A 15,489-nucleotide genomic window follows, 5' to 3' on the forward strand; every position below is an offset into this window, starting at 1 on the left:
AAATACAAAAATTAGCTGGGCGTGGTGGCAGGTGCCTGTAATCCCAGCTACTCGGGAGCCTGAGGCTAGAGAATCGCTTGAACTGGGGAGGTGGAGGCCACAGTGAGCCAAGATCGCACCACTGCACTCTAGCCTGGGTGACAGAGCAACACTCTGTCTCAAAGAATTAAAAAACAAAAAACAAAAAACAGAATGCAATAGAATGCAATGACAGGAACAAAGTCTACTTAAGACAGCAAAACTTAAGGTGTTGTTAATTTGGAAAGTGAAAGTTTAAGAACTCCATTCAATGTGAATAGTGCTCTATTATTTTGAAAGCCCTTTTATTTTTATGTTGTTATTGTTTTCGAGATAGGGTCTTGCTCTGTCGCCCTGGCTGAAGTGCAGTGACGCGATCTTGGCTCAATGAAACCTCTGCCTCCCAGATTCAAGCTATTCTCCTGCCTCACCCTCCTGAGTAGCTGGGATTACAGGTGCCCATCATCATGCCCAGCTAATTTTTGTATTTTTAGTAGAGACGGGAGTTTCACCATGTTGGCCTGGCTGGTCTCGAACTCCTGACCTTAAGTGATCCACCTGCCTCAGCCTCCCAAAGTGCTGGGAATACACGCGTGAGTCACCACGCCCGGCCCAAAGCTCTTCTATATTACCTGATTTAACCCTCATAATAAACCTATAAAACAACAATTACTATTATATGCTTTATTATCCCTGTTGGGGCTCAAAAAGGTTACCAAATTACAAACCCAATCATGTTGGAATGAGACCTGAAAACTCTCCCATGTTATTCAAACTTTTACAGACAGACACTTCCATTTAAAACATTGTCTCCCAGAGAGGGGAAGAGCAGGACAGAGAGGTTAAGTAAGGTCACACAGCCAATAAAGGGAGAGGAGTTGGAATTTCAGTCCAAGTTTCCCACTCCAAGACCAAAGAGAAGGAGAAGCAACACAGCCAGAGTGGAGACACCCTCAACGAGCACTGGGGATGGGAAACTGGTCCCTGGGATATCAAACAGGAAACGGCTGGTGCTGGGGCCAAGCTGAAATCCAACTGTTGCCAAACTCGCAGCCCTGAGACAAGGGCTTTAACCCGATTCAGCATCCCTCAGGGCCCGGCTCTGCTCTCCAGCTGGCTTAGACAACACTGGCCTGGGAACCTCTGCGACAAAGCTGAGGTCAAAGATCAAAGAGCAACCGAGTATGACCATTCCAAACCGAGAGACAAAAGGGAAGGCGCCATCTGTCACTCCAGGTCCAACTCTCCAAACCTACCAGTCAAGCTCGCAGCCTGTTGTCCCTTCACTCAATCTGGGGAGACCCTCCCCAGTGCAGACTGGCTCCAGGGCTAATCAGAGCTCAGTCTGAGCACCTTCCTCTTTGCTGCTTTTGTAGTTGGAAATTGGAAAGGACCCTGGAACTAGACCGTTTCCCTATGGTAACCTCCACTCCGCTTCCAGATAAACAAAAGACCCTCCAGAAAAGATTACCAGTCCCCAATACACACTCACAGATAGTATTGACAAGGTTTACACATTTGAAGCAAATAAAGTTATAGTGAAGCATATCAGAAAAAATATATATATATCAGCGGTCCAACGACGAATACTTTGAAGGCTCTCAAAGCGGACGCTAATTTCAGTGTCTGAACAAGTGCAGCCAAAGGTTCTAAAACAGGGAAGCTTAACGGGGAGGGGGCACCCAGCGTCAGCCTCAAGAGCCGGTCAACTTTTAACATCTTTCCTGAAACACAACTTTACAAAAGAAGAAATGATACGGTTCATTATATTTGTTTTTAGCTGCAAGAGGTTGACCTTGGAGACTAGAAAAGAGCTTTAAAAATCAAGTCAAGAAAGTGACAAAGTAAACTTGTTAACTCTGAGGATGCAAAGGAGGGCTCTAAAAGGCATCTTTCTGCTCTGACACGCTCAGATGATGTCATTTTCATCAAGTTTTGCGGGTGAGTGGGAATCGGGGTGCTGCCCGCGCTCTGGTTTGGCTCAGCTCCAGGCTCTTTGAAGGTCGCCTCACTGTCACCTCGGAGTGCCGGAGCGCGGAATCCAGGCCACGCGGCGTGGCCGACACGATGCCCTAGGGGCACTTTTCCGGGCTCCGAGGTCCTCCTGCAGGTGCGGCCGGTGCATTAGGAAGGCTGTCCCCACAGGGTCCCGGCGCCCGGCCTCTCCCGCCGCCACTATCTCAAGTGGACACTCCCGGAACACCCGTGTTCTTCCCCATCCCCCGGGCCCGAGGCGCAGGGGGCGCGGGTGAGGGGAACCCTGGCTTACCAGCAAGAGGGGCGCGGAGCGCAACCCGGCAGCAGGCGCGGTCCCCGGGGGCCTCGGTGGGGGCTTCCTCCGCGTCGTTCTCGGCCCGACCCCGGCCGCCCGGCTGCTCCGGTTCCCTCCGCTGCAGCCGGCCGGGCGGCACGGGGGCACTCGCGGTGGCTCCGCTCCGGCGCCGCCGCCTCCTACTGCCCGCCTGCCGCCCTGGCGCTCCTGGGCTCGGAGTCCGGGGTTCTGAGACGCGGGGGTCGTCGGGGCGTTCGAGACTATCGGGGACGCTAAGGCTGCACTCGGACTCTCCCGCGCGCGGCCCCGCGCCGGGGGACGCCTCGCTCGAGGCGCGCGGGCGTCAAAGGCTCGGGGCGCGCGGGGGCGGCGGCCGGGTGGGCCCCGGGGCGGCGGGCAGGGGCGCTGCTGCGGACGCGGGCACTGATGCGGGCGCCGCGGCGCGGCCTCTCGCCATGGCTCCCCGGCGAGCGGGCGGCTCGCACCTCCCCTCCGCGCTGCCGTCACCGCCCGACGCGCGCCGAGCCCTCCCCCTTCCCGGCCCCGCCCGCCGCCCCGCGCCGCCACCTGCGGGCCGCCCTCCGGGATTCCCGCCGACCACGTCCCAGTCGTCCGGAGCCGCGCCCCGCCTTCCTCGCCCGTGGCCGCCCCTGCACTTTTACCCACGCCGTGGGGCACAGAGAAGTATCCGGTAAAGACCTGAATCCGGAAAAGCTGATCACATCCCTCCTCGAGCGCTTATTTTCTTCTAGCACTTCTCGGGGTCCTTCCAGAGTCGGTCTAAGGGAAGGACGGGACCCCCGCGGCCCGGGGCGCTGATGGTGGTGAACACAGTGGAAGTCCAGGCTTTCTGTTCCTGCAGGGCGGGCTGTCTTCTAGCAAAGCTGCCCTTAGGCTTAAATGGAGAGAGGATGGAGCCAGGGACGGGGAGAAGCCTGGAGGGGATGGAACTGGCGTTTGGAGTAAGATGCCACCAAAGGATGACAGGCGGGGGTGTGGTGGACAGCAGAGGGGGCATCAGGAACCGATCCGGGAAGTAAGAGCTTACAAGCCATTCTGTTATGCAAATCACTTGTGGACGGTTTAACGGGGAACAACCCACATGATCTCATTTCCATTTGAGGCTACTGAGTCTACTTCTTCTTTTCTACCCAGGGGTCATAGAGGACATTGGGAGGACTTGAAGAAGAAGAAGACCAGAACCAAAGGTGTAAGGAAACTAAACCCTACAAAACCTGATTTCTCATACTGGCATAGACGACTTGAAGAGATCATCAAGTGTATAGTGAAGATTGGTTCAGGCAAGAATCATCCATGGATGCTTACTCTAGGGGGCTGTTACTGGCTGACAGATATTTGTCTGGGTTGATGTGTCTCCCCATAGATGGTTTATATCTGTTAGTAGCAAGAGCGGAAATAGTAACTATACGAAGAGGCAGGCAGAGAGCATCTTAACCAGGTGATCAAAATTTACATCACCAGAAGCAGATGGATATCATCATGTCCACATCAGCTATGCAGTATTCCTGGGGACAATGCATAGCCTGAATCATGATGATGAAACATGAGACAAACCCAGAATGAGGAACATCTATTAAAAAGAGGAAGGGTCTGTATTATTCAAAAATATCAATGTCATTAAAATCAAAAGAAAGCTTGGGAAATGTTCCAGATTAAAAGGTGCAAAAGAGTCAGGGCAACTAAATGCCATGCCTGATAGACTTCATCCTGTGCTAGAAGAGGGGAAATACATCACGGACATTCCAGCTGACAAAATCAGAATCCATGTAAGAGATTAAAGTATTGGATCAATGTTAAATGTACTGATGTTGATAACTTCTACTGTAATTATGTACAAGAATATCTAATTCTTAGGAAATACACACTGAAGTATCTTGAAAGGGTAAAGGTCATAATGTATGCAGCCTACCTTCAAATGATTCAGGGGAAAAAAAATCTTGATAGGAAAAAATGATAAAGCTGAGTGGGCAATAAAGGTAAGCTGCATATTATCAGTGAATCTGCATATAGGGTGTACTTGAACATTTCTGTAAGTTTGAACTTATTTCCAAATAAAAGGATTTGGAAAATCCATCTAGTTGGGGGATGAAGTAAGGTGGGAAGAAGGCAGGTATGATATAAAAGGGCGACACAAGGGATCCTTGTGACTTTGGAATTGTTAAACATCTTGAGTATGGTAGTACAGTGATAAAATTATCTAGAACTTAACACACACACACAAATGAGTACAAGTAAAACTGGGAAAATCTGAATAAGATAGGTAAATTGTATCAACGTCAGTATCCTAGTTATGGTATCATATTAAGCATTTGCAAATGTCATTGGGGGAAACTAGGCCGTGTGTGTGTGTGTGTGTGTGTGTGTGTGTGTGTGTGTGTGTGTATTTTTTTTTTTTTCCCAAGACAGAATTTTGCTCTTGTTGCCCAGCCTGGAGTGCAATGGTGCAATCTCGGTTCACTGCAACCTCTGCCTCCCAGGTTCAGGCAATTCTCCTGCCTCAGCCTCCCGAGTAGCTGGGATTACAGGTGCACACCACCATGCTTGGCTAATTTTTGCATTTTTAGTAGGGATGGGGTTTCACCATGTTGGTCAGGCTGCTCTCGAGCTCCTGACCTCAGGTGATCCACCTGCCCCAGCCTCCCAAAGTGCTGGGATTACAGGCGTGAGCCACTGCGCCTGGCCCAAATATATTATTTCTTAGAACTGAATGTGAATCTACCATTATCTCAATACAATTTTTAATTACAAAAGAAATCATTTTTAATTACAAAAAAACCTGTATGTAAATGTGCATGCCCATCTGGGAGCATGCCAGAGCAGATATGCTGGAGCTCTCATAGTGGATCTAGAATAGACATGGTGCTGTTACCAACAGTGAAGGCTTTAAAGAAAAAAAAAATTAGACTATTTGAAGTATAACTGACAGATCAGATTCCTTCCAGTTCTGTAATTTAAGAATCCTAGAGCTGGGGGTTCTTTGAGATCATCTAGTCCAACCTACTCATTTTCTGGAAACTGTGGGCAGAAAAGTAGTGCATGTCCACAGGAGCATCAAATTAGCGGTAGACCCGTAACTAGTGCTTGTCTGCCAAATATATTCTACTTTCTTTGCACCTTTACCAGCTGTCTGTCACTTCCTATATCTATGAGATTCAGTTAAGGCTGGTAAAGAATTGTGAAGTCATTCATTCTTTGGAGTCCCTGACTTGTTCTGTAGTGCCAGATGACAGGCATGTGGATTCTGCCCCTGAGGAGTAGAGACCAGTTTTCCTCTCCTACTCCCAGCTTGGAGGAAGCAGATGGCAGGCGGGGCCCCAGTGACAGCCCCATTTCTGGGCCTGACTGAGCTGATGAGCTACTTGGAGCAGCTGCCGACCTGCTGCTGCTGGAAGTCGGTGGAACAGGAACCTGGGAGGGAAGCAGGATGGATACAACAAAGGAAAACAGTAATTGCCCTGGCAAGTCCTCCCTTTATCTAGCATCAGGCAGAAGTAGCTGCAACAGAGGCAACTGGCTCCCCTTGAGCCACAGATAGCCACTGTATTCTTTCCTTTCGTTGAATCAAATTGAAATTAATCTATGTTTACTTGCATTTGCCAGGCCCTGGTTAGTAACTGTGGGAAAATACAAAATAGAATATCTGATCCCTATCCATTAGGAACCCAAAATGCATCCAGGGACCCAAGGTGGAAATGTTGAAAGTGACCCAACAAAAGCAATTAAGAGGCTAGCTATATTAGCTGGGGTGCCCCCCACAAAAGCAGCACTGGAGAAGGACTCATGGGCGGATACTTTCTTTTGGGAAATGATCCCATAGGATATGGGTAGAAAAAGAAATTGAGACCAGAAAGAATGAAACAGGAAGGAAAGAAAGCCTATCCAAGGATATAAAATTTCTGTAAACAACTGGAGCTTAGTCCCACTGAGGCCACCTGAGGAACTACACAGAATGTAAGACAGAGGAAATATTTAGCCACCAGTTCTTATCTCCCATTGGTCAACTTGATGCTGAGGCCAGGAGTGGTGGCTCACACCTGTAATCTCAGCATTTTGGGAGGCCAAGGTGGGTGGATCTCTTGAGCCTAGGAGTTCAAGGCCAGCATAGGCACCATGGCAAGACCCCATCTCTACAAAAGAAAAATTTAAAAATTGGCTATGAAGGTATGAAGGTATATGCCTGTAGTTCCAGTTACTCAAGAGGCTGAAGTGGGAGGATTGCATGAGCCACTCAAGACTGCAGTGACCTGTAACTGAACCATGGCACTGCAGCCTAGGCAACAGAGCAAGACTCTGTCTCAAAAAAAAAAAAAAGAAAAAGTAGACCCTGAGCAAAAAAAGCTAACTAAGATACAACATGGAACATATATAAAAGACGCCTGACACCAGCTTTATTCACTGCTGCAGTCCCAACACCAACAACAGTGCCTGATTCATAGATGCCCAGTCAATAGACACAGAAAGAATGATGTCTGGGTACGATGGCTCATGCCTGTAATCCCAGCATTTTGGGAGGCCAAGGCAGGCAGATCACTTGAGGTGGATCACTTCAACTTCCGTTGAAGACCAGCCTGGCCAACAGGGTGAAACCCCGTTTCTACTAAAAATAGAAAATTTCTCTACTGCCCAGGCTGGAGTGTAGTGGTACGATCTTGGTTCACTGCAGCCTCCACCTCCTGGGTTCAAGCAATTCTCCTGCCTCAGCCTCCTGAGTAGCTGGGATTACAGGCACACGCCACCACATCCGGCTAATTTTTGTACTTTTAGCAGCGATGGGGTCTCACCATGTTGGCCAGGCTGGTCTCGAACTCCTGGCCTCAAGTGATCTGCCCACCTCAGCCTCCCGAAGTGCTGGGATTATAGGCATGAGTCACCATGCCCACCTCAGCCTTCCAAAGCGCTGGGATTACAGGCATGAGCCACCACGCCGGCCCCCACTTTTTTTCTTAGAGACGGTGTCTCACTCACTGCGCCGGCCCCCCTACTTTTCTTTTTCCTTATAGCTGGTGTCTCACGCTGGCCCCCAGGCTGGAGTGCGGTGGTGCTATGATCACTCACTGCAGCTTCAAACTCCTGGGCTCAAGTGATCATAGTGCCTCAGCCTCCCAGGTAGCTGAGACTACAGGTGTATGCCACCAAGCCCAGTTATTTATTTATTTTTATTTTTTGGTAGAGATTGGGGGGCACATGTCTCACTATGTTACACAGGCTGGTTTTGAACTCCTGACCTCATGTGATCCTACACTTTGGCCTCCCAAAGTGCTGGGATTGCAGGCGGGAGCCACCGTGCCATTATAGAATATTTTATGCCAGATTTTAATCTCACATTTATTGAGCACAGTTTGCACCAAGCACTGTGCTAAGTAGCACTGTGCTAAGTGCTGTATTTTTTAATCTTTATTTTATTATTCATTTATTTTTGAGACAGAGTCTTACTCTATTGCCCAGGCTGGAGTGCAATGGCAAGATCTCGGCTTACTGCAACCTCGGCCTCTAGGGTTCAAGCAATCCTCTTGCCTCAGCCTCCTGAGTAACTGGGACTACAGGTGTACGCCACCATGCCCACCTATTTTTTGTGTTTTTGGTAGAAATGGAGTTTCACCATGTTAGCCAGGCTGGTCTCGAACTCCTGACCTCAGGTGATACTCTTGCCTTGGCCTCCCAAAGTGCTAGGATTAAAGGTGTGAGCCACTGCACCCAGCCATGTGTTAAGTGCTTTAGTAACATCAGTTCCTTCATTCTCACAGCAACTCTATGAGACAGCTATTATCTGCAGTTTATAGATAAGGAAATTGACCCTTGGATAAGTGAATTCACGTATACAGTCATAAACTTGAAAAAGTCAGGCTGCTAGCCCCATATGACTGATTAAACACTTTGCTTTTGTCTCTGCGAAGTAAAAGAGTCAACCTCAGCCTTGGGTAATGGGAATAATGAAGAGGAGGGGCCTGGCATTGGAAAAGAATTCTAGGATTAAGACATGAGAGGCTGGGCATGGTGGCTCAAGCCTGTAATCCCACCACTTTGGGAGGCTGTGGGAGGTGGATTGCTTGAGCTCAGGAGCTCGAGACCAGCCTGAGCAACAGGGTGAAACCCCATCTCTACAAAAAATACAAAAAAATTAATTGGGCATGGTGGCATGCACCTTTAGTCCCAGCTACTCAGGAAGCTGAGATGGGAAGATAGCTTGAGCCTGGGAGGCAGAGGTTGCAGTGAGCCAAGATCGTGCCACTATACTCCAACCTGGATGACAGAGCCAGACTCTGTCTCAAAAAAAAAAAAAAAAAAAAGACATGAAGACTTGTGTTTATAAACCAGACTTATTGTTCATGGATTTTTTTAGACGTAAGAAAAAACATGGATTAATAACAATAACTTCTTTACAGCATCTGGTCTTTTGCCTTGAATCCATCTGCCTTCCTTAGATAAACCAGATACTATCATTCTTGTGCTGTAAACTCTTCAGTGACTCCCTAGTGACTTAGGGTTATAGCCCAAACTTTCACTCAGAGAACAGTATTCTTCACTGGCCCTCATCTATCTCTTTAGCCATCTGCTCCACCACCCTTTTCTCCAGCCATACTGAATTACTGGAATGCCCTCACTCAGGGGCCTGGAGCTCAAATGTCTACAGAAGCCAGGCAGGTAGCATCAGCAGTGTGTAAGGATAAGCAGGTAGGGAAAAGGCAACATGAAGTCTTATCTTCTCTCTTTTTTTTTTTTTTTTTTTTGAGGTGGAATCTCGCTCTGTTGCCCAGGCTGGAGTGCAGTGGTGCGACCTTGGCTCACTGCAAGCTCTGCCTCCCGGGTCCACGCCATTCTCCTGCCTCAGCCTCCCAAGTAGCTGGGACTACAGGCTGATTTTTTGTATTTTTAATGGAGACAGGGTTTCACCGTGTCAGCCAGGATGATCTCAATCTCCTGACCTCGTGATCCACCCAGCTTGGCCTCCCAAAGTGCTGGGATTATAGGCGAGAGCCACCGCACCCAGCCTTCTCTGTCTTTATTGGGTAGCCACCTCTGACCTCTAGCAGTTGTTTTAATGTCTAAATGCAAACCCAATGTTGCCTTATCTCCTAGATTTTCAAAAGAGGTCAGAAATCTGGATTGCAAATAAAATCTACCTGTTTTAGGCCAGGCGCACTGGCTCACACCTATAATCCCAGCACTTTGGGAAGCCGAGGCAGGTGGATTGCTTTAGGTCAAGAGTTCAAAACCAGCCTGGTCAACATGGTGAAACCCCATCTCTACTAAAAATATAAAAATTAGCTGGGCTTGGTGGTGCATGCCTGTAGTCCCAGCTACTTGGGAAGCTGAGGCAGGAGAATCATTTGAACCCAGGAGATGGAGGTTGTAGTGAGCTGAGATCACACCACTGCACTCCAGCCTGGGTAACAGAGTGAGACTCTGTCTCAAAAAAAAAAAAAAAAAAAAAAAATTATGACCTTGAATCTCAGGTGAGCTTTACTGCTGCTGAACAATTAATAATTCTCTAATCCAGTCATTCTCCCACTCTCCATGAAAACTACAACACATTTTTTCTTTTCATATCCAAGTTCTAACAACTCCTCCCCCATCTTCACTGTCAGATGATGACTTTGTTTCTCATCTCACTGAGGAAATGGAAGGAATCAAACGAACTTGTTGTTGTTATTTTACCAGAGTTTTGCTCCTGTTGCCCAGGCTGGAGTGCAATGGCGCAATCTTAGCTCACTGCAACCTCCACCTCCCAAGTTCAAGCAATTCTCCTGCCTCAGCCTCCCGAGTAGCTGGGATTACAGGCATGTGCCACCACACCCAGCTAATTTTTTTTTGTATTTTTAGTAGCAACGGGGTGTCTCCATGTTGGTCAGGCTGGTCTTAAACTCCCGACCTCAGGTGATCTGCCCTCCTCATCCTCCCAAAGTGCTGGGATTACAGGCATGAGCCACCGTGCCCAGCCCAAAAATACTTTTACAAGCTCCTACCACTGTGTCTACCCACCTAGTTGTGACTGGGACCAAATCATCTACTGACCCTACTGAAATTAGTAATGAATTATCCCTGCTCCCATTAAAAGCCGACTCCTCCCATGTGAAGTAGACCCCATTCTTTCTCACCTACTACATTGGGGTGAATGGTGGTCCCCCAAAATGTATTTCAGGTCCTAATATCCAGAACCTATGAATGTGGCCTTATTTGGGGAAAGGGACTTTGCAGATGTCATTAAGTTTTTTCGTTGTTTTTTTGAGATGAAGTCTCACTGTGTCACCCAAGCTGGAATGCAGTGGCACGATCTTGGCTCACTACAACCTCTGCCTCCCAGGTTCAGGTGATTCTCCTGCCTCAGCCTCCAGAGTAGCTGGAATTACAGGTGCCCACCACCATGACTGGCTAATTTTTGTATTTTTAGTAGTAGAGATGGGGTTTCACCATGTTGGCCAGTCTGGTCTCAAACTCCTGACCTCAGGTGACCTGCCTACCTTAGCCTCCCAAAGTGCTGAGATTACAGGTGTGAGCCACCACACCTGTCATTAAGTTAATGATCTTGAGATGAGATCATCCTAGGTTACCTGGGGAGGCCCTAACTCCAATGACAGTCTCCTAATAAGAGAAAAGCAGAAGAAGATTTAAGACAGACAGAATAGTAGAAGGTACACAGAAGAGAAGGCTATGTGAAGGCAGAAAAGAGAGAGATGCGGCCACAAGCCAAGGAATGCCAGCAGCTGCCAGAAAGCCAGAAGAGGCAAGGAACAAATTTTCCCCTAGAGCTTCCAGCGGGAGTGCATCTCTGCCAACATCTCGAGTTCAGGTTTCTGGCTTCTAGAATTCTGAGAGAGTAAGTTTTTGTTGTTTTAAGCCACCAAATTTGTGGCAATCTGTTATAGTGGCCCTAGGAAACTAATACACCTGCTTGGGTATATCATTACAATTGTTCTCCCCTCCCTCCTCCATCATCAATTTTTTTCCTCTCTACTGGGGCATTCTCACCAGCATACAAACATAGTTTTTTTTTTTTTTTTTTTTTTTTTTTTTTTTTTTTTTTTGAGACGGAGTCTCACTCTGTCATGCAGACTGGAATGTAGCGGCATGAAACTGCAACCTCTGCCTCCTGGGTTCAAGTGATTCTCCTGCCTCAGCCTCCCGAGTAGTTGGTGCCTGCCACCACACCAGGCAAATTTTTGTATTTTTTGGTAGAGATGGGGTTTCACTGTGTTGGCCAGGCTGGTCTTAAACTTCCAACCTCAAGTGATCCACCAGCCTCAGCCTCCCAAAGTGCTCGGATTGCAGCCTTGAGCCACCGTGCCTGGCCTATATTTCTTCCATCTTGAGTAGAAGAAAAAAACTCTCTTGACTTTACTTCCACCTCCAGATGCCACCTTGTTTTATGTCATCCTTCATAACAAAGGTATTTGAAAGAGTTGCGTATTGTCATTGTCTCAATTCTTGTCCATTTTTTCCTGAAACCCATTACACTCAGACTACTCCACCCAGACAGCCTATTACAAGGTCACCATTGACCTCCACATTGCTACATTGAGGGTCCATTTTCAGTTCTCCTTTTACTTGACCTCTCAGCCACAGGTGACAAAACTGTTGTCATCTTTCTTCTTGAAACACCTTCTATACTTGGATTCTAGGAAACTACAGTCTATACTCACTCCTTAGTGATCTCATCTAATCTCAAGGCTTTAAACACCATCTACACATAGATAACTCCAAGTTTATACTTCCAGCCCAGACTTTCCCCCTGAACTCCAGACTCATGTAAACAAACTTCCTACTTGACACTGGCATTTGGATGCCTAATAGACATCTCAACCTTATTATACCCAAAACTGAACTGCTGGACTTCTACCAAATTCTTCTATTCCAGTTTCCTAGATTTCATTTGTCCAGGCAAAAACCTTATATTTATCTCTGACTTCTCCCTTTTTTTTTCACCCCACATCCAATCTATCAGGAAAACCTGTTGGTTCTACCTTCAAAATATAATCCAGAACTTACTTCTTACCACCTTCACTGCCTCCATCCTGGTCCAAACCACCATCATTTCTCCTGCATTCCTGTAAGAACCTCCTAAATTCTTACTTGTTCACTCTGCCCCTGCCCTACCTCAGTCCATTTTCCAATACAGGAGCCAATTATCTTGTAAAATGTGAGTCACATTGTGACTCTCCTCTGTTCAAAACCCTCCAATTGTTCCCTATTCCTCCCAGAATATAAGCAAAAGTCTTTACAGTGCCAGGCGTGGTGGTGCACACCTGTAATTCCAGCTACTCGGGAGGCTGCTTGAGCTCAGGTGGTTGAGGCTGCATTGAACCGTGTTTGTTACACTGCACTCCAGCCTGGGCAGCAGAGTGAAACCCTGTCTCAAGAAAAAAAAAAGTCTTTATCATGGCCCATAAGACCTACACTGTCTACTCCCCTCATCTCACTGACTTCATTTTCCTCTTCTCTGCAACTCACTAACTTCACAGGAACATAGTCTCTTTGCTGTTCCTTGAACATGCCGGAGACACTGTCACTCAGAACTTTTGCACTGGCCGTTTCCTTTGCCTGGAAAGCTCTTCCTCCACTTATCCTTATGGCTCTTCTCCTTATCTCAATAAGACTTAGTTTTTTTAAGACAGGGATCTTGCTCTGTCACCCAGGCTGGAATGCAGTGGGACGATCATAGCTCTCTGCAGCCTCGAACTCCTGGACTCAAGCATTTCTCTCGCCTCAACCTCCTGAGTAGCTGGGACTATAGGTGCACATCATCGTTCTGGCTAATTTTTATTTTCATTTTTATAGAGACAGGGTCTCGCTATATTGCCTAGGATAGTCTCAAACTCCTGGCCTCAAGTGATCCTCCCTCCTGGCCCCCCAAAGTGCTGGGATGATAGGCATGAGCCACGTGTCTCACCAATGAGACCTCCTTGAACCATCTCGTTAATACTGCCACTTATTTTCCCCTGGCACTCTCAATGCCCCCTATCCTGCTCTGTGTTTTTAAAAATTTAGCACATTTTAATATATTATTTATTTTCTTAAACCCTGTTAATTCACAAAGTAGTCTTATTTTCAGATGTATTCTCAGCACAACATCTAGAACATAGTAGTTGCTCAATAAATATTTGTTGATTGGATCAAACCTTCAGGTTCTAACCAAAGATCCATATGACTTGGAGTACATTCATTGATTAATATTGTATTGTTTTGTTGGGTGTGGAGAGTGTAGTAATTCTCATTTCTCATATCAAAGTTAAAAGATCTTGAGAATATGTCCTGAACCTCCTTAACTTCCCTTTCACAACCCATTATAAAGTGACCACCTAGCAAAACCTTGCTAGATCCTATTTGTATTCAAGTTTTACAATAATATTCTTGGGATAATGAGTATCCTATGTTACTTTCCGATTATGATATATTGACCCCAGCTTAATCTCAGGCTTTTATGGACTTTGAGCTCATCTAATCTTCTTCCTAAGCTAAAGAGTATTTTTCTTTATTCTTTTTTTTTTTTTTTGAGACTGGGTCTTGCCCTGTCATCCAAGTTGGTATGCAGAAGCACAATCATAGTCCACTGTAACCTAGAACGCCTGGACTCAAGCAGTCCTCCCACTTCAGCCTCCTGAGTAACTGGGACTACAGGTGTGCACCACCACATCTGTCTAATTAAAATAAATTTTTGTAGAGACGGGGGTCTCATTATGTTGTCCAAGCTGGTCTTGAACTTTTGGACCCAAGGGATCCTCCCACCTTGGCCTCCCAAAGTGTTGGGATTACAGGCATGAGCCACCATGCTCAGCCCTAAGCTAAAGAGAATTAGTCACAGTTTATCCTCATGGAAAAATACCTCTGCTATTTTAATTCTTTAGTTGCTCTTATTTAAATCTTTCCAAATTTGTATGCCTTCCTGAGTTTTTGGTAACTTATATTTTAAGTGTAGCAACATGCTTCTAGCTCTCTTTTTCTATGTTTTGTTTTGTTTTCCCCTGAGCAGTCTTGACCCAAGCCCAGGGTCCATGAAAGTTCAAAGGTGGGCATCAGGGAGTATATTTGTTAGGGTGGACAAAACTGAAATAAAAAATGAGTAAACCTGCCGGGCGCAGTGGCTCATGCCTGTAATCCCAGCTCTAATCCTCCCAGGAAGAGGTGGGCGGATCACTTGAGGCCAGGAGTTCAAGACCAGCCTGGGTAACATGGTGAAACCCAGTCTGTACTAAAAATACAAAAATTAGCCAGGTGCAGTGGTGAGCCCCTGTAATCCAGTTATGCAGGAGACTGAAGCATAAGAATTGCTTGAACCTGGGAGGCAGAGGTTGCTGGGAGGCAGAGGTTGCAGTGAGCCAACATGTGACACTGCACTCCAGCTTGGGTGACAGAGTAAGACTCTGTCTTAAAAAATAAATAAATAAATAAAACCTAAAATGTCATGCCACAACACAGCAGTTTTTTGTGTGTGTTTGTTTGTTTGTTGAGACAGAGTCTCACTCTGTCGCCCAGGCTGGAGTGCAATGGTGCCATCTTGGCTTACTGCAACCTCTGCCTCCAGGGTTCAAGTGATTCTCCTGCCTCAGCCTCCCGATTAGCTGGGATTATAGGCACCCCCCACCAAGCCCAGCTAATTTTTGTATTTTTAGTAGAGATGGGGTTTCACCAGGTTGGCCAGGCTGGTCTTGAACTCCTGACATCAGGTGATCCACCTCTCTCAGCATCCCAAAGTGTTGGGATTACAGGCGTGAGCCACCGCGCTTGGCTGTTTTTGTTTGTTTGTTTGTTTGTTTTTAACTCAAGTAACAGTCTAGAGTGACCTTAGATTGGAGGAGGAGCTCTGTTCCACATACTCATTCAAGGACTTGGGTAAATCACAGTTGTGCTGTCTTAGGCCACCCTGGTATGGTCATCCTAATTAGGGGATGAGGGAGAGAGCATGGCAGAGTGTATGTGAGAGGTTTGATGAGCCAAGATTGACAGGGGTACACTTCACTTCTGCTCAGATTTCAATGGCTAGAGGTGTTAGTCACATGGCCACACTTAACCAGAAAGGAAGCTGGGAAATGTAGCCTAGCTGAGCAACCAAGAAGAAAGGGAGAATAGATTTTGGTACTCAGCTAGCATTTTCTATCATAGGGGGTATGAGACATGGGCAAACACACACACACACTCACTGTGTGTGTGTGTGTGTGTGCGCGTGTGTGTGTGTGTGTGTATAT

General features: G+C 47.0%; 1 protein-coding gene across 1 annotated transcript; it reads right to left on the bottom strand.

Moving 5' to 3' along the window:
* Positions 1-526: 526 nt before the first annotated feature.
* LOC111555542 (translation initiation factor IF-2-like) lies at positions 527-3,308 on the bottom strand. The gene is made up of 3 exons (XM_031935091.1): positions 3,089-3,308; positions 2,288-3,027; positions 527-2,122 (listed from the first exon to the last, which is right to left on the bottom strand). Exons 1-3 carry the CDS (start codon positions 3,306-3,308, stop codon positions 2,033-2,035), a joined length of 1,050 nt encoding a protein of 349 aa, XP_031790951.1. The 3' UTR covers positions 527-2,032.
* Positions 3,309-15,489: the final 12,181 nt, after the last annotated feature.

The sequence above is a fragment of the Piliocolobus tephrosceles genome, chromosome 2 (assembly GCF_002776525.5).
Source record: "Piliocolobus tephrosceles isolate RC106 chromosome 2, ASM277652v3, whole genome shotgun sequence".
Classification (NCBI taxonomy): Eukaryota; Metazoa; Chordata; class Mammalia; order Primates; family Cercopithecidae; genus Piliocolobus; species Piliocolobus tephrosceles.

Bases quoted from the DNA above. Each gene is read 5' to 3' on its own strand.
- LOC111555542 (XM_031935091.1), bottom strand. From the start codon at position 3,308: ATGCCCCCTCTGCTGTCCACCACACCCCCGCCTGTCATCCTTTGGTGG. The intron at 3,028-3,088 runs GTCCCGTCCTTC...GAAGAAAATAAG, and splicing joins CAGCGCCCCGGGCCGCGGGG to CGCTCGAGGAGGGATGTGAT. The intron at 2,123-2,287 runs GTAAGCCAGGGT...CCGCACCTGCAG, and splicing joins GCTCCGCGCCCCTCTTGCTG to GAGGACCTCGGAGCCCGGAA.